The 18,112-nt window shown below is 32.2% G+C and overlaps 1 protein-coding gene across 1 annotated transcript in view; it reads left to right on the forward strand.

The window, feature by feature from the left end:
- The first annotated feature begins 4,602 nt into the window (after positions 1 to 4,602).
- Positions 4,603 to 18,112, forward strand: part of LOC134718817 (succinyl-CoA:3-ketoacid coenzyme A transferase 1, mitochondrial-like) — a 31,675-nt gene continuing 18,165 nt past the window's right edge. Inside the window, exons 1-5 of the mRNA XM_063581567.1 lie at positions 4,603 to 4,705; positions 7,518 to 7,626; positions 10,276 to 10,409; positions 12,074 to 12,166; positions 13,249 to 13,398. Of these exons, the coding sequence (XP_063437637.1) occupies positions 4,622 to 4,705; positions 7,518 to 7,626; positions 10,276 to 10,409; positions 12,074 to 12,166; positions 13,249 to 13,398 (570 nt within the window). The 5' untranslated portion in view covers positions 4,603 to 4,621. The remainder of the gene's footprint in view (positions 4,706 to 7,517; positions 7,627 to 10,275; positions 10,410 to 12,073; positions 12,167 to 13,248; positions 13,399 to 18,112) is intronic.

Raw genomic sequence — 18,112 nt, forward strand, 5'->3', positions numbered from 1 at the left:
AAGATATACAGATCAAATCATGTCAAAGAAAAAAAGTGCTATCAAAACTCACCATTGGAAGATATACGGACCAAATCATGTCAAAGAAAAGAAGTGCAATAAAAACTCACCATTGGAAGATATACCGATCAAATCATGTCAAAGAAAAGAAGTGCAATCAAAACTCACCATTGGAAGATATACCGATCAAATCATGTCAAAGAAAAGAAGTGCAATCAAAACTCACCATTGGAAGATATACATACCAAATCATTTCAAAGAGAGGAAGAACAGACTACAAAACTCTACATAGACAATTATAGACTGCCAACACAAACCTCACCGGCAATCATGGTTGACGACAGGATAAACAGGTCATGTTGTATATGTGGCTCCTGTCAATTGTTGTTGGCATGACCCTTTTTAACCTGATTTGCGGTATGGCTTTTGTTCATTGATGAAGGCTTAACGGTGCTTCCTATGTTACAACATATATTACAAAAAGATGTATTATGAGACCTAATGACAAACAACTGTTGGTCACCGTACGTTATTCTTATCTCCTTCGTGGTTAAATAGCTCGGATAACAGTCTTAAGGATGGGTAAATTTACCTGAATCGTTTCTAAGTTTCCGGGCTCGGTTAACAACATCTCTGTAAAAGTGAGGATGTGCTTTCCCGTTTGAAATAAGTTTATACAGACAAAACCAAACTTCAGCTTGGATGGAGAGCTATCTCATTGGCACTCATACTCAAGATCATACTTCTTATATCTATTGAAAACTAAATCTTTACATCTGTGGAAGACTTTAGAAAAGATGTTAAGTAATTTGTGGTAACAAAATTCCTGACTAAATGATTTACCAGATATACATAAAGATTATTAAGTTCATTCAAATCGGAAATGTCACAACAGACACGAGAATAACGAACGAGTTGTGAAATATAAACACTGTAAGACAGTGCAAAAGGAACATCAACATCTAAATTAGAGGCTCTCAAGAGCCTGTGTCGCTCACCTGTATTTGCTGATACTTTGTAAGTCATGTAAAATAATAATATAATTAAGAGTATTAGGTATTAGATATTATTAGATACTATAATGATATCTTAGACTTTTAGGTCAGGTGAGCTAAAAAGGAAAATAAACAAGAAAGAACGAAAAATCGTCTAATTTTTGTAAATTTTAATCATGTAGAGTTTATCGTGTAAAACTGAAATATCTAAATCTAGAAATGGACAGTTATACCGTTCCTATTTGATTTATTTAAAGTAAGTTCTTTTGGGTAACTTTCGCCAGTATATTTTGAAAGTTTTTGATTATTTCGGGAAAAAAATATTTTCATAATAACGATAAGTGTTATTGAGTTTAGCAATTAAATGCAACTGAGTTTATAAATTGTGATTCATTACAGTACAAGAATAAGTTGACTATCAAAGGGTTGCAATTGGTGCCCATAGGAATACCTACAACATGTCGATAAATTGTTTTGCAAAAACGTACATAAATATTATCAAGGAGAAAATTAACAGTTCCAATCATCTCATCTCACCTCATGTATACGTATAAGTATCTATCATATTTACCTTTCTCATTCAGATTTACCAAACGACCATTTAGTTGAATATGAAAACTTTTGTTTGATAAGATTGTGTGGAAGTGCAGTGTCAAGAGGTAAAAAGTCAAAAGAATCAAATGGATCACCAAAAGCACGTGATTCAGCTAAAACATGCGATGAAAACTAACTATGGCATCAATATTAAATTTTTAATTTAATAAAATAATACATTGTCATGTAACCATCATTGTTTTTTATCGTTTTTTTTTTTAGATAAAGTTTTTGTATTATTGAAACTTTCATTATGTAATTTAAAAATAATCCTATATGGTCAAATACTCATATGGTCCGGCGCGTTAATAACCAAACGAGTATTATACTCATATGGTCCGACCATACGCGTACTGTCGGACCATACGCGTATGGTCGGACCATATGAGTATACGCATATGGGCATGACCATGCGCGTATGGTCCAAATACTCATATGGTCCGAAGTTTCCGTCAGTCACATGTCCAATGTCCTTGACCTTATTTTCTAATTCAGTGACCACTTGAAAAAAAAGTTCAGAATTTTTGTAATGTTGTATTCTCTCTTATTATAAGTAATAGGATAACTATATTTGGTATGTGCGTACCTTACAAGGTCCCCATGCCTGTCAGACAGTTTTCACTTGACCTCGACCTCATTTCATGGATCAGTGAACAAGGTTAAGTTTTGGTCGTCAAGTCCATATCTCAGATACTATAAGCAATAGGTCTAGTATATTCGGTGTATGGAAGGACTGTAAGGTGTACATGACCAACTGGCAGGTGTCATCTGACCTTGACCTCATTTTCATGGTTCAGTGGTTATAGTTAAGTTTTTGTGTTTTGGTCTGTTTTTCTCATACTTTATACAATAGGTCTACTGTATTTGTTGTATGGAATGATTGTAAGTGTACATGTCTAGCGGGCAGGTGTCATCTGACCTTGACCTCATTTTCATGGTTCAGAGGTTATATTTAAGTTTTTGTGTTTTGGTCTGTTTTTCTTATTTTGTGTGCAATAGTTCAACTATATTTGGTGTATAGAATGATGGTAAGGTGTACGTGTCTAGCTGGCAGGCGTCATCTGACCGTGACCTCATTTTCATGGTTCAGTGGTTATATTTAAGTTTTTGTGTTTTGGTCTGTTTTTCTCATACTTTATGCAATAGGTCTGCTATATTTGTTGCATGGAATAATTGTAAGGTGTACATGTCTAGCGGGCAGGTGTCATCTGACCTTGACCTCAGTTTCGTGGTTCAGTGGTTATATTTTAGTTTTTGTGTTTTGGTCTGTTTTTTGTCGAGCCTGCATTTTTTGTTGCAGAAAGCTCGACATAGGGATAGTGATCCGGCAGCAGGGGCTACGGCGGCGGCGGTGGTGTTAGCTAACTTCTTAAAACCTTTATATTTTAGAAGGTGAAAGACCTGAATGCTTCATACTTTGTATATAGATTCCTCATGTTACGAAGTTTCCGTCAGTCACATCTCCAATGTCCTTGACCTTATTTTCTAATTCAGTGACCACTTGAAAAAAAAGTTCAGAATTTTTGTAATGTTGTATTCTCTCTTATTATTAGTTATTGGATAACTATATTTGGTATGTGCGTACCTTGCAAGGTCCTCATGCCTGTCAGACAGTTTTCACTTGACCTCGACCTCATTTCATGGATCAGTGAACAAGGTTAAGTTTTGGTGGTCAAGTCCATATCTCAGATACTATAAGCAATAGGTCTAGTATATTCGGTGTATGGAAGGATTGTCAGACGTACATGTCCAACTGGCAGGTGTCATCTGACCTTGACCTCATTTTCATGGTTAAGTGGTTATAGTTAAGTTTTTGTGTTTTGGTCTGTTTTTTTTTATACTATATGTAATAGGTCTACTATATTTTGTGTATGGAATAATTGTAAGGTGTATATGTCTAGCTGACAGGTATCATCTGACCTTGACCTCATTTTCATGGTTCAGTGGTCAAAGTTAAGTTTTTAAGTTTTGGTCTATTATTCTAATACTTTATGCATTAGGTCAACTATATTGGTGTATGGAAATATTTTATGATCTATATGTCTGTTACACAGGTTTTACTTGACCTTGACCTCATTTTCACGGTCCATTGCTAAGTGTTAAGTGTTTGTGTTTGGTCTGTTTTTCTTAATTTATAAGCAATAAGTCAACTATATTTGTTGTATTGAAGAATTGTTAGATGTACATATCTGCCTGGCATGGATTTGACCTTGACCGCATTTTCATGGCTTATTGATCAATGTTTTCTTGGTTAATGTTGAGTTTATGTAACAGTTGTAATAAAGCTTTATATTTAGGTCTATCAACATAATATCAACGATTAGTAAAGAAGACGAGACATTTCAACGTGTGCACTCTTATTTCACTAAAGGAAACAAACTAGTGGCTATTTTAAAGGAGTATGTGTCGCTCATCTTGGTGTTTGAGCATATTCAACAAAGGACACTATCCAACATTAAAGACGAGACTAGAATTCCTGACAAAAATCTCTGTTTTGTTGATCTAATATTGGTGATCTTTTAGTCTTTTTATGTCCTTTTTATCTTCAGTACGTTTTGATTATAACACAAAAGAAGGTTTCGGTAATAAGCAACACAACAGGTGTCTCTAATGTAGCAAGACTCTGTCTACCCTTCCGGAGCACCATGTCCAACCCTTACATTATAAACTATATATTAAAGTCTTTATATGATCTTATATAGTTTATATGATACCTTCTATTATATAAAGCAACATATGTTAAATAAATATAAGAAAAGGGTGATAAGTCTATAGTTCGAATTTTGCGGAATTTTAAACTGTTTTCATTGGTTCATAGGAACACACCTCCAATTTTGCAAACATGTTCCTAGAAAAATAATTTTAAGCGACACAAGAGACTTTACTCGATTTAATAGACTGGAATCGTAAATTTAAAATACAAGTATGCTTACAATATGCATAACTTCGCAAGAATATAACCAAAAAACAGTGTTCTTCTAGATTGTCTCCCTTTACCCAGATTGAAATTATCTCCCTTATTGTGTACAACCATGACCTGTGTCCTGCAAATTTTCAGAACAAATGTCAAACCGTGCAAATTGAGGCTAACTGCGAACTGTCTTCCATTGATAAGTGTATGTTTAGGAGGTTGTTGATGTTGACTTGATTGTTATTTGATTGATTGTTATTTGACCTACTACTTCTATTGAGGGACCATTCACATTTCTGACCCCTAAACAGATTCACTGAAATAAACAAGAGATAAACACATCTTTTGTTTTTCACTGTTTGGCAGTTGTTGCGTACACCAACTTGATGTGTACACTAAACAAACCCACACACTAGAACTTGCATAGTTTATTGACCCTCCCTTCCTTGAGGGAGTGTAGGAGGGGTCCTGATCCTGAATTCCCTGGCTTAAAAACACGAAATCCCAAAATCCCGGACTTAAAAACACGAAATCCTGAGGTCCCGAAAATCAAAAAAAGAATTCCCCGATCGCTAAATCCCGAGCTTCAAAACACCCGATCCTCGAGTCCCGATAAAGGTCCTATCCCCCCTCTTCCTTGTCTCTTCATGCAGGCTTCTGTTAGTAAGGCCAAAACAAAATATATGTCTGTTAACGGTTACTCAACCAACCCCATGTTAAAAGTGAAGATAGTGTTGCCTGATACTTCCCAATGTTCATAATCATGAATATGATATCTGTTTTTAGAAAATTTGCGACTAGTGTGATTATATAAACATTTTGCTGCCATTTTTTTCTAATCAATAACAAAGGGAAATAATCCATCATTAAAAATACAGGAAGAAAGACCACACAACTCAAAGTCAGGGTACAAAAAATAAAATGGAAAAACCGACCTACATACCCAATTAATTTAGATTATAAATGTAACCTTAAACAGACATATATTTTTTTTGGCCTAAAATAGTGCTCAAGTTCAACAAATGTTCAATATCAAAAGCTTACATGTATATTTTATATTCTGAGTAAACAGAAAACTTAAGCTCTATTGAGATTTTACTTAGTCTAGTTCCAAACAAAACAATTTAAAGTAAAACAAGTATGCTTAGGACAAATGAATCATATCAAACGAGCAGGATATAATCAAAGATATATAAACGAGTCTAAATTGAAAACTACGTTCAAACCTATGACTGCGTTGGATAAAAACCCCAATTTTTATATGTGTGCATGTTAAACAAATTTCGTTGTAGAAGGGTCTAAAAACAGCACAAACAACATTTTCCAAAAGACCAAAAGCGTGAAAAAGTATATTTAAACAAAACGCATTTGACTAACAGGTCGAACAACTGATGTTCTTTAACCCTGCTGACTGCCATTGACGATTGCCAAATAAAATTGATCACAAGATGTAACAAAATGGATCTTAATACAAATTTAATATGTCACAGAAAAAAAAATTTGTTAACTTGTGGACAGGATGTTGTGCCACAAACATTCGGTGTCAATATTTCTTTAGTACACCATATCCGGATTTCGACAATAAATGTCTCTTCAGTGATGTCAGGGATCGAAACGGTATTTGGAAGGCCATATAAAAAGTACCCTCATTTTTTAGAGAAAGTACCCTCATTTTTAGATTAACTCTTGAATTTTAAGAGTCAATATATAGGATGAACGGATCATAAAAACCGGAGGGAAAATATGATACATGCCCAAACAAAAAATATAAACGAGTCTAAATTGAAAACTACGTTCAAACCTATGACTGCGTTGGATAAAGATATATATATATACAATTATAAAAGACATGCTTATTCTTCAATGATACAATTGCATGAAGGTGCCTGCTGTACAGATTGATTAAATTTGATCATCACTCCTTAATGACTGTTTTATCCCAGTCTATGATTTAAAAAATCCTGTGTAAGGAAGGCAGCAGTATAGTCAGAGGTTGGTTCAGTTGTGGGAGTTTTAGTAATAATGGTATTTTGAATTCAGCCAAACTATTCCAGTGTACTATACCTTTATAAAGAGTGCTTTTAAAATAAATATGCATTTTCTTGTCACACTGTCAGACTAAAGCTAAGTGTGCATACTTACTCTGCATGATATTTACTAGCGTAAATCTTTGAATAAAAATGAAGAATTATTGAAGAACCAGAATAAACGATTTAGTGAATTGGTATAAATCAAAGCATGGCATTTAAGAGGGTTGTAATGGGGGTACTTTTATGACAAATAACGGTAGAAATTCTTGGCAAATGACTTAAACGGTTATTTTTGAAGTATGGCAATAAAAGGTACCCTTGTTTTTAGACGACAAAATCATCAACTGATTTTGATGAATCAAGTTAATTTTTTCCCAAAAATGGCAGTAACGATGATTATTTGAGACCTCTGACAATCAGGATAAGGATAGTTTGACGAACTACGGTAAAATTTCAACCAATTTGACGCTAAGTGTAACTGAAAATGACTGTTTGATGCCTGACGTTAAAGGGCATTGCTACACCAATTTAAAGTGGACAATTGGTTTCACTTCATTAAACAGAACACATTTTTGGTCAATGTTAATTTTGGACAGCCTTTCTTTTAAAAGGGATTTTTATTGTACAGTTGGTGCTTGAAGATTTCATTAGTAGAACTCTCTACTAATTATCAATTTCCAGAAATGCCAGAAAGCAGATCGTCAACATTTTTCATAATTTTTATTTTTATGTTTAAATATGGTTTATTTAAGAATCAATATGGTCAAGCAAATGGTTTTGACCATTGTGATTTTTTTATCATAAAAATTTCAAAAGCGGAAGTTCTGGAATTAGACTAGATAAAAACACAATAAATTTTAAGATTGCAACTAAAAAATAAATAAAAATAAACTAGTCTACTATTTGTATAATTTTAGGGATATACAACCCTCATATTTATGTAAGGACTTATCACAATGTATAATTCTGTTAGATGTTTTTCTGTAGGCATCCAGCAACTTCAGTACATCCGGCAGAAGATATAAAGCTAAATTCTTTGATTCAGCTGATGAAGCCATACAAGATATACCAGATGGATCAAAACTGTTGGTTGGAGGTTTGTTTACTTTTATTGCTTATTTCCTCTGAGTCTATAACTAGTTATTTTCAAGTTACACATAAAAGGTGAAAAGTATTTATAGATCTAAATTACAAGATAGTGTTCTTCATTTTCCAAAAATGTAAGGGATGGTAAATACAAGTCATGTCTTTGCATGCAGTGGCTTCCTTGATATTCTGTGAATAATAATTTTCATGGGAATAAGGGAACCACAACATTTTAATGTTCAATGATTTACCAAATTTTGGAAGGAATGTATGCAGATTTTGCCAAAAGCAAAAAAGAAATATTCATGAAAATGCAAGTTTTCCTCAATCCATGAAAATTAGTACCTATAAAAATAAATGAATTTACAGTATTAGTAAGGTTTTTTCGGTTGTAGCATATTATTCATCTGCAAACTTGGAAACTGTTATATAGATGTGTAGTCATATTTATGCTACAATAAAATTGAGAAAGGAAATGGTGAATATGGACCATAATTTGCTAATGGGCTCCGTTTCCTATAACTACATGTATAGAAAAGTGATAAAATGTGAATTACTGTAAGAAAAGTTGTAACTACATCTAAAGATGCCATTATTTTTATCAACATACAAGTGTATGCTACTCTTCCCTAGAAAAAAAATTGAAATATACGAATTTCAAAGATTCTACAACTGTAATTTTGTGTCGTTTCTCGCGTTACTTTTTGCTTCCGAAGAGCATAACGCTGACTGATTTATAGATAATCGTCACCGGCAAATTCGTAACTTTTGCTTTCAAATAACAAAGAACATTGACCAATAAGAATAGTGATAAGAAAATGCCGAGTACTATAAGTATTTATGTAGCAGATGTAAGAACAGTGGCGTGACTTTTGTGTCCGATTTCGTAACGCAAATTTTAGATGATGTAATCTGCTTTGTTGTAATAGAATTCTTAAAAAGAATATGCAAATATGAACTCTCGCGAGATGTTCAAACAGGTAAATCAGAGATGATTTACATTCTTGTTTTGATCTTCGTAATAATTAAGTAAGAAAATGACGTTATCGTTATGCGTTACATTTCACACGAAACAGAAGTCCAGTTATTTATTAAAATTGTTTTTGTCCTTAAGTTCTAATCATTTCCGGTCATACGTGAAACATGTGACTAACATGTGATCACGCCCTTACAGCCGGACATACGATATACTAGTTCTAAACATTGTTTTTGTTTCTAGCAAACATAATCTGTAGACTTGTTTCGACTTGTTTAAAAAAGGAAAATACAATTTTCAAAGAGATTGCGCCTGGGGTCTATTATTTTTCCTATGTGCATAATGTTACATATGATCTTGTGTGAAAATAAATACCCAATGACTTGACAAAATCGATTTCAGATTTGACCGACGTTTAAACACACTACGTTTCCCAATGACGATGTAAAGGGTCATTGGAAAATTCAATCGAAATTACGTCTCTTATCATGGTGCCAATGTTTGTTGGATTGATTTTGCTTCAGCAGTAAATATTACTGGATATTTTAGGTGAATAAAGATAATTAAATGAAAAATGCATGTTAATATACCGTTACACTTGGAATGTACACAGTTGGTAACTTTGTCACAATTTTTAATTATTTTTTTTTTTTCATTGTTCTGCAAACACTTTACAGAAACGCAATAAACTTGTCAAAGGAAAAGTAAACTTTTACCAGGCATGACTTGAAAGGAAGTACTTTATTGATTTTAGTCAACTAAAGTAGGTTAAAATGTGGAAACCATGTAGATGGTGTACAGGTCACAAATATCACATGGTGCCTATTTTAAAGATTTTAATTCCAAGTTAAAAGTATTTTTCTTTACTGGATTTAAAGAATTTTACATTGCCAATGATTTGGAATAAATTTTATATAACTGGAATTTCAAAACCAAATATAAATATATTTTTTTGGCCAAAACATCAAGATACAACGATTATGGTATCCTGTATCAATGAAGAAAATATTGAAAATTCTGAATAAATTGTACTAATTGTTTTCAAAACAAGCACATATTTAGGAGTTTTATAATACTGTTATATTTAAGATGGATTTTAAGAAAAAGTATACTGTTCAGATTATTTTAAGCAGATTTTGCGATAAAATAAAACTAAAAAATGCTTTGGGTTTCTTATGGTTTCCTGTCACGTTTAAAAAAAACTTTAATATAAGATTGAAAATAGATTTTAAATATTAACATGAAGCAAGTAACACTAGTAATGGTGTTTATTTATGCCTTTTGAATTATATTGTGCAAAATAAAGAAAATAAAGATTGGTTTCCTGTTTGGTTTCCTGTCACGTAAACGGTGAATCAAAATGTATTAATTTTTTCTCGAAAAACTCAATTGTTCCATTCATACTATTCTAACACCAACACAACCCACAAAATAAAAGTTAAAATTTTAGAACTTATAAAAAAGGATACAAAAAGAAACCAAAGGCCCGAATACCAAATTATGGTCCATATGTCAAAGCGACAACCACCCGACCATAGAGCAGACAACAGCTGAAGTATATATTTGTTCGGTATAAAAGCACCAATCAACAACAAATGGAAGTTTTTAACGACCTTGACTGGCTATACAGCCCTTGCACGGTCTGCAAGCACAAATCAAACTACTCTATTTATTTTTGAACAGGATTTGGATTATGTGGAATACCTGAGAACCTAATTCAAGCTTTACTGAAAACAAAGGTGAAAGATTTAACAATTGTCAGTAACAACGCTGGTGTGGATGATTTTGGTCTTGGATTGTTACTTAAGCAGAAACAGGTATGGACAGTTGATTTGACCAGGAAGTAATTAACCTACATGTTGTTGTTTAGAGTTTGGATAATAATCATATGAATCTTTTGTGACGAGTGAACCAACACCTTCTAATGGAAAAGCTGGTAGAGTAACCAAGATGGATACGAAGTATGCTGCGGTTGTCTTAAAACCTCATGGAAATATGATATGTAGAGACAACAACATCTGGGTTACCGCAAGGTGATAGTTTTATTGAGTCGACATGTTACGCCGCTATTGCGCCGTCATCAGGACAATATTACAGAGTTTTCATGTTCATAAAGTGTATATAATGCGGTTGTATTAATTATGACGTAAAAGAATAAAAGTGAAAGTGAAAATGTAAAATAGTGTTCATAATGTTGCAAGAATAAAAGTTAAAAATAGAAATAAAAACAAATGTTTATCTTAACTGGTATGTTCCGTAGTCACTGTGATTGAGGTTCATATATAAATAGAAAGTGAAAGTGAAATTAAAATAAGAATCTAGTATAGTTAAAAGTGAAAGTTAGTCAATAAAGTTATTAACGATGTGGTTATATAGCTGCTATTTTTGCACGTCTGTGTAGTGGTCCTCATAGAGGTTTATAAAATGTCAGTTCATTTCCAAATTGGACAACACCCCATTGGCCATCCCATACCAATTCAACTGGCTTCGCTCCGAGGGAGGTACTGCTTCCATTGAGGTAGTAAAGGGTGAAGTGTATGATTGCCGCAGTTTTGGGAATTGTAAATCTTGGTAGATATGTTCATAAAAATTAACTTTGCTAATAAAATGTCCGTAGATCAAGCTTTTCTTTATAAATTAGGTTTGTGGTTTATGTGGTTCATCTTGGTTCTGGTTCCTTCCTTTTTTCTTTAAGTAAAATGCCTGGTATTCCGAATTACTTTGACTTTGTATACTTATGTATGCTGCGGATGAATTTAAAGTTCAATTTCCGTAAGGTTCTAAAGTGGGCTAATTTTTTCTCTTGGATGGTTATCGTAATAGGAGCGGGTGCAGTTGCGGGTGCGGTTGTATTATCCACCATATCTTCGTCGCGGGTTTTTCTTTTCTTCAAGGTATGGGCGGTTTCTTCAGTGAGGTTGGTGGTAGAACGGAACTGGTCGGTAGACATGAGGCTGACGGTTGTAACTACAACACAGGATGGCTAAGGTTACTATTTTACATTTTCACTTTCACTTTTATTCTTTTACATCATAATTAATACAACCGCATTATATACACTTTATGAACATGAAAACTCTGTAATATTGTCCTGATGACGCCGCATTAGCCATGTTAGCAGCGAAACATGTCAACTCAATAAAACTATCACCTTGCGGTAACCCAGATATGAATCTTTTGTAAAAGCTAAGAATGTACATGTAGGTGCAGGTATAAAAGAAAATTTTTGACATTTTTAGCTTATGAATTTTAAAAGAAGTTAGAAAATTGAATGGTTATGAGTATTTTTTAATAATAGTTAATAATAGTTTTTTCAATTGAAAATGTGATGATTAAATTCTTGTTATTATCAACACCTGAAAATTTTATTTAAGAATTTGTTATTGAAACAGCTCTTCAAAATAATTCTGTGTTACTTTTAGAAGTGAGACTAATTATTCATTGAATTAAAAAGTCATTGTATTGTTAAATTATATTACAGGTTAAGCGTATGATATCATCATATGTGGGGGAGAATGCAGAATTTGAACGACAGTATTTGTCAGGTGAATTGGAAGTTGAGCTAACACCACAGGTATATTTGTATTTGTTTTTGAAAAAAAAATGAGGGGACATTTCATGTGTGTTTGCAGATTGATTATACTGCACAAGATGTGTAATTTGTGTTAATGAGACATCAACCAGACAACAAATTTTATCCATCCATCTATCCCTCATTCTATTTGTCCATAAAATTGAAAAAGCAAATTGGGAATGTCTTAAGGAAACAACAACCCAATCAAAGAGCAGAAAAGAGCAGAAGACACTTCAATACTGTGAGAAAACCCCATCCCTTGAGAGACAGTAGTTGTCGTTTGTTTATGTGATTTAATATACATGTTTCTCATTTCTCATTTTTTATATAGATTAGACCGTTGGTGTTCCCGTTTGAACGGTTTTACACTAGTAATTTTGAAACTTTTGAATTATAGCTCTTCATCTTTTATATAAGCTTTGGATTTCAAATATTTTGGCCACGAGCATCACTGAAGAGACATGTATTGTCGAAATGCGCATCTGGTGCAAGAAAATTGGTACCGTTAATTTTATTATAGCTTGTTGTTCAGTGTTAGCCTAGGCTCCTTGTTGAAGGCTGTACATTGACCTATAATGGTTTACTGTTATAAATTGTTATTTGGATGGAGAGTTGTATTGTTGGCACTCACACCACATCTTCCTATATCTATTCAGCTGGCCACTAAAAAAATGTACTTATTCATTGAAAATGGATCAATACATTTGTCAAACTTTTTTTGTCCCCCCTTTTATCAGTTACAAATTAACAGAATAACTACATAGTTGTTATGTGAGCACATTTGTTTTATCTGTATGTCTCCTACTTAGTATTTGTGGATACTTTACTTTGAATATTCAATATCTTGATTGATCTTAATATTTTCGTTACACATTTTTGAGAAACTACTGAACCATATTTGGTCAACAGCTTGATGTTATATGTGGGAGTTTTTCAGATGTATCAGAAAAATATTTGCAGTTTTTGATTCTTTGAATTATAAGTGGGTGAAAGATAAGAATGCTAATGTTCACAACTTCTTATTAATGACTATAAACACATCAGTCATAGCTAACTTTTGTATTAGATGATTTAAACTTTAGGGTACGCTGGCTGAGAGAATAAGAGCTGGTGGAGCAGGTATCCCAGCATTCTTCACACCTACTGGTTATGGAACTTTAATACAGACAGGTGGCGCTCCAATCAAATATAACAGTGATAAATCTATAGACATTGCTAGTCAACCAAGGGAGGTAAGTCATTTTCTTTTTATGTGGATTTACAATTAAGGAAAAAAAATTTGAAGAATTTGTAGAAGTTTTGGTCAAACATTGAAATAGATAATAACTAAAAAGCAACACTGAATATATACTATGATATGCTAGAAAATCAGTTGCATAAATTTATGATGAACCAGTGCTAAAGCCGGTATAGTGTCCTATAGTTCACATCCTCATCTTTTGGTCTCTAATACTGTGGATTCATTTCTTTTCGTGGGTACTAATTTTCATGGATTGATGAAAATTTGCATGTTAGTGGTTTTTTGATTGTTAGTGGTTTTGCCGAATTCTACATACATACATATAAGCCTATGGAATTTTTTTTTTACGTTGGACATTTAAATTCATGGTTCATCTTTACCCAAGAAATCCACGAAAATTGGTATCAAATGAATATTAATATTGAACTCACGGTAGATTGTTGTTTCATTGGCAATGGTCCTGCATCTCCTTATTTGTATATGTCGTGTACAAGTTGCGATTTTGTACAGGTTATAACATGTACAAAAATATTGTACATGTTATAACTTGTATAATGCAAAATACAAGTTATAACATGTACAAAAGTACCTCATACATGTTATAACCTGTACAAAAATTAAAAATGTGTTTAACTTGTACAAAATTTTAAATAAACCGTAATGAAGTAAAATATACATTTAAATTCACCAATGCATAAAGAAAAACAATGAATAGGCCAGAACGTGTCTTTTCTGTAGAGGTCAATAATCACAAAGTTTCAGAAATATATGTTTCATGACTTATGTTGGCAAAATGTGTTTTCATGTAATTGCATGTTTTACATGTATGTAGTCCTTCATGGCTTTAATAAGTGTGACACTATTTACTAAAAGCTTGCAATGTCTTATATGCTTACTCTGTAAAAGCAAGATAGAGTTGAAATTGTTTTCATTGGACCACGCTTCATTATCAATATCTTTGGATCTACTCTTCAACATTTTTTGGCCCTCAGCATGACTTATGAAAATTTATAACTCAATTTTTTTTTATAGACTATAAGATTATTGCATGAGGCGAATGTCATTTTGATGTTTTTAAATATATATCCTCTACTTTGAAAGCATGTATTTGTGTTCTTTGGAGGTTGTCTGCTCCATAGGCGGGTTGTTTTCTTTTAGACCGAACCCTATTTTCATTCCCAATTTTATTTGTAGACACATCTGTCCTGGCTATCCTCTTATGTCTTTTAGTGTCAACTAGAATGAAAGTATTTTACTATTGCCTTCAAAGTGGACACTCACAAAATAATTCATCAAATAAAGATATGTCAATAGATAGTCATAAAAGGATCATAAGGCATGTCCTAAGTCTAAGATATATCTTATGACAAGTCTTAGGAATGCTTCGTAATACCGACCCCTGGACATTAACTGTATCAAAAAAGGACAAAACACACATAAAGGAATAATAAAAAAAGTTATGAAAATATTATTGAGGTCAATAACATCTGTTGCGATAATAGAAACATATCCTTATTTTTTTATTTTGTACAAGTTAAAACCATTTTTAAGCAATATTTTGTACAGGTTATAACATGTACGAGATACTTTTGTACATGTTATAACTTGTATTTTTGCATTATACAAGTTATAACATGTACAATATTTCTGAACATGTTATAACCTGTACAAAATCGCAACTTGTACACGACATATACACATATTCATTTAACTCTGGTAAGTGATTATGACTAAATCCTTTAGTTATATGACTCAGAGTTTTCAAATCTTTGGGAAACTTGATCCTTTTAATTGTGATAGTTATAGATAATCAGGGATTTGCAGCCAAAGGACAATGAAGAATATAAACCGCTGATTCATGTGGGAAGTTTGAAAAAAATTTATTGATGCTAATGTTTATCATCCAATATGGCTGTTGTTACTAAAAAAAAATAGAAAACAATGTTAAAATTTAAGACTTTATCCAATATATTGAAAACCATAACAGATCTAGTAACTCTGACATTGGTCAAATTGTTTAGAAATTCAGGAAATTCCATTTTTACCAAAATGATAAAATTGAGGAATTTGCAAATTATCATATAAACTGCATAAATTATGAGCAAAAGCAGGTTTAGAAAAATGGTTCGAAGACTAAAAAACATCAATTGACTTGCAGGAATTATTGCCCTTTGATGACAAACTTTAATATCAGATTTATAGACACTTTATGGTTGTTATTGGGACAGTGTCTGTTGGCTTAGCATGACATTTATTTACAATATGGGGATTTTGCCAATTACATTGTTAACTATTTCAGTATAAACAGAAGTTGTGAACAGCAAAAATGATAAACATTGCAAGATCTATGAAATATCAAATATAACCATATGTAATGATGATGTAGTCTATCCATTCATTTACCCTTCCCCCTGAATGTCTTATTTCCTACTGCTCCTAAATTACAGAATTTTGTAAAACATTAACAGAATGTACTCATGTGAGATTCCTATCCTACCTTTGTACATTTTTTAATCTAAATGGCTGAAATTAATACATTGCATGTGTTTTCATTATTAAATCTCCTCTTTTTCATGGTTTAGCAGCTACTTGCAAAAAAAAAGTAATGTCTTTTTGTTATTAGAATTTCTCTTTTTTTCTTTTTATGATTAATAGGAAACTATACATAGAATAATATAAGTTTTATTTGTACAAGGCTTAAAAACAGGCAGAAAGCAAAGATAGACTGAGATTTCTAATGTTTTTTTAGGCCAGTATAAATGATACAATGTATGGTTATTCTTTGTAAACTGCAAATCCAACAGCTGTGTCAAATGAAATATTTTGGGTAAAACATTTTTTTTTGGGGAGAAGATTGCATGAAATCAAAATGTTATGGTACTGACTTGATATCTAAATCTTCTAAGCATTGAGTCACACAAAATGTAGCACATTGATTAAAATAATTTATACATAGATAAATTTATCAATGTAATATATGATCAGATAGTCAAATCACAAAATGATGTTATACTTTTCAAGAAAATTAAATAACTTTTGCAAGGTTCAGAGACCTTATATCTGTTCTAATATATCAATCATGTCATTGTTAAAGTCATCTTTAAAAATAGAGTTATCTTCCTTTATCCAGAATTGTATTTAAATCAATAAAACCAGTGCTTTGAACAATGCTATATTATTATTTTTCTTCCCATGGATAAATTAAAGCAGTCTTTAACCTTTAGTGCTTACAAGCACTTTGATTAATTTGGAGCAAACAATGTAAATATTTGGTGAACCTGTATTTTTATTGATTTTTCATAAATAAAAATCCATGGAAATGCATTGTGAACATCATAAACAAGGTCAGTGACTTATATCACAAATTATTTTAGGGTCTGTGCAATTTGACTGTGCAAATAGCACAGGTGCAGCATATAAGGGTTCCTTGCAAGGTCTACATGTCCATAAGACCAGGTTCATTTCATGGATATGTGATCAATATAAACATGATTAGGTCTTTTTTCAGACACTGTAAGCAGCAGGTCAACTTTGTTAGGTGTGTGGAATGAGTGTAAGGTGTACATGTCAGTCTGGCAAGTTTCATCTGACCATGACCTAATGTTCACATTTTATTAGTCCATGTAAAGCTTTTGTGTTTTTTTGGTTTGTTTTTCTAATATTATGAGCAAAAGGTTAACTATATTTGGTGTATGGAATGATTGAAAATTGTACATGTCTGCCCTTGGTATTATTTTCATGGCCTATTTGTCAATGTTTTGTTTCAGTAGTAAGGTCCTTTTCTAAGATACTGTTAGAATTATGTCGATTGTATTTGGTGTATGTAATGATTGTAAGGTGTACATATCTGTCTAGCTTGTTTTTAAAAGATGAGAAAGGGGTATAAATAATCAGTAAAAACAGAAGAATGAAGTTTAGAAAAAGTAAGTGTCTTTAGTATCACCAATACCTGACAGAAAAAAACAAATATGAAGCAGTATTGTTGTATAAAGATGATACAGGTATATGACTAAGATCTTTAGATATCAGATTCTATTCTGTAAAAGTAACGTATTGTATATCAGTTTAAAGACAGATTTTCTTTTGTTATGCAAAGAACTTTACTAATAAATGTTAATTCATACTTATTATCTTGACGAAATTATGCAATGTTTCAGGTTATATGGATAGAAGTCACATTGATAATTACCTTGGTTATAACATCTGTCACAACTCAATATTTATATGAATACAAATCATATATGCCTTTTATATTAATGGTTTTATTGTGGTTTTATGTTGATATTGATGTTTGTCCAGTTTGTCCAAAGTTTGAACTCTGTATACAAGGAATATCTGTGGTTCCTGTTTAAAACAATGTTCTTTTTTCTAAACCAGCAAATTTTCACAAATCATATACTAACTCCAGTTTTCCTGTAGTGATTTCCTCCAAACTTTAATTTATTGTGGGTATTGATGAAAGGCAGCCTCCTCTGTGAATTTAATTTTTTTGCTTCCTGGTTCCAGAGTTAAGGGATTGTCAGATCTAAGGAATTTTACATATTTTACCACATAACTTGTGTTTGCTTTGATTGATTGAGTGGAAACTTTACATAATTGTTGGAATTGGTGAACTATTTTAAAAACGGTAATATCAAGAATGATTTTCTACAGAGCCATTTTACTTGCTTATAATTAAATGCCTTTGAAGTATTCAACTTTTTTCT

Source organism: Mytilus trossulus, chromosome 1 (genome assembly GCF_036588685.1).
Source record: "Mytilus trossulus isolate FHL-02 chromosome 1, PNRI_Mtr1.1.1.hap1, whole genome shotgun sequence".
Lineage (NCBI taxonomy): Eukaryota > Metazoa > Mollusca > Bivalvia > Mytilida > Mytilidae > Mytilus > Mytilus trossulus.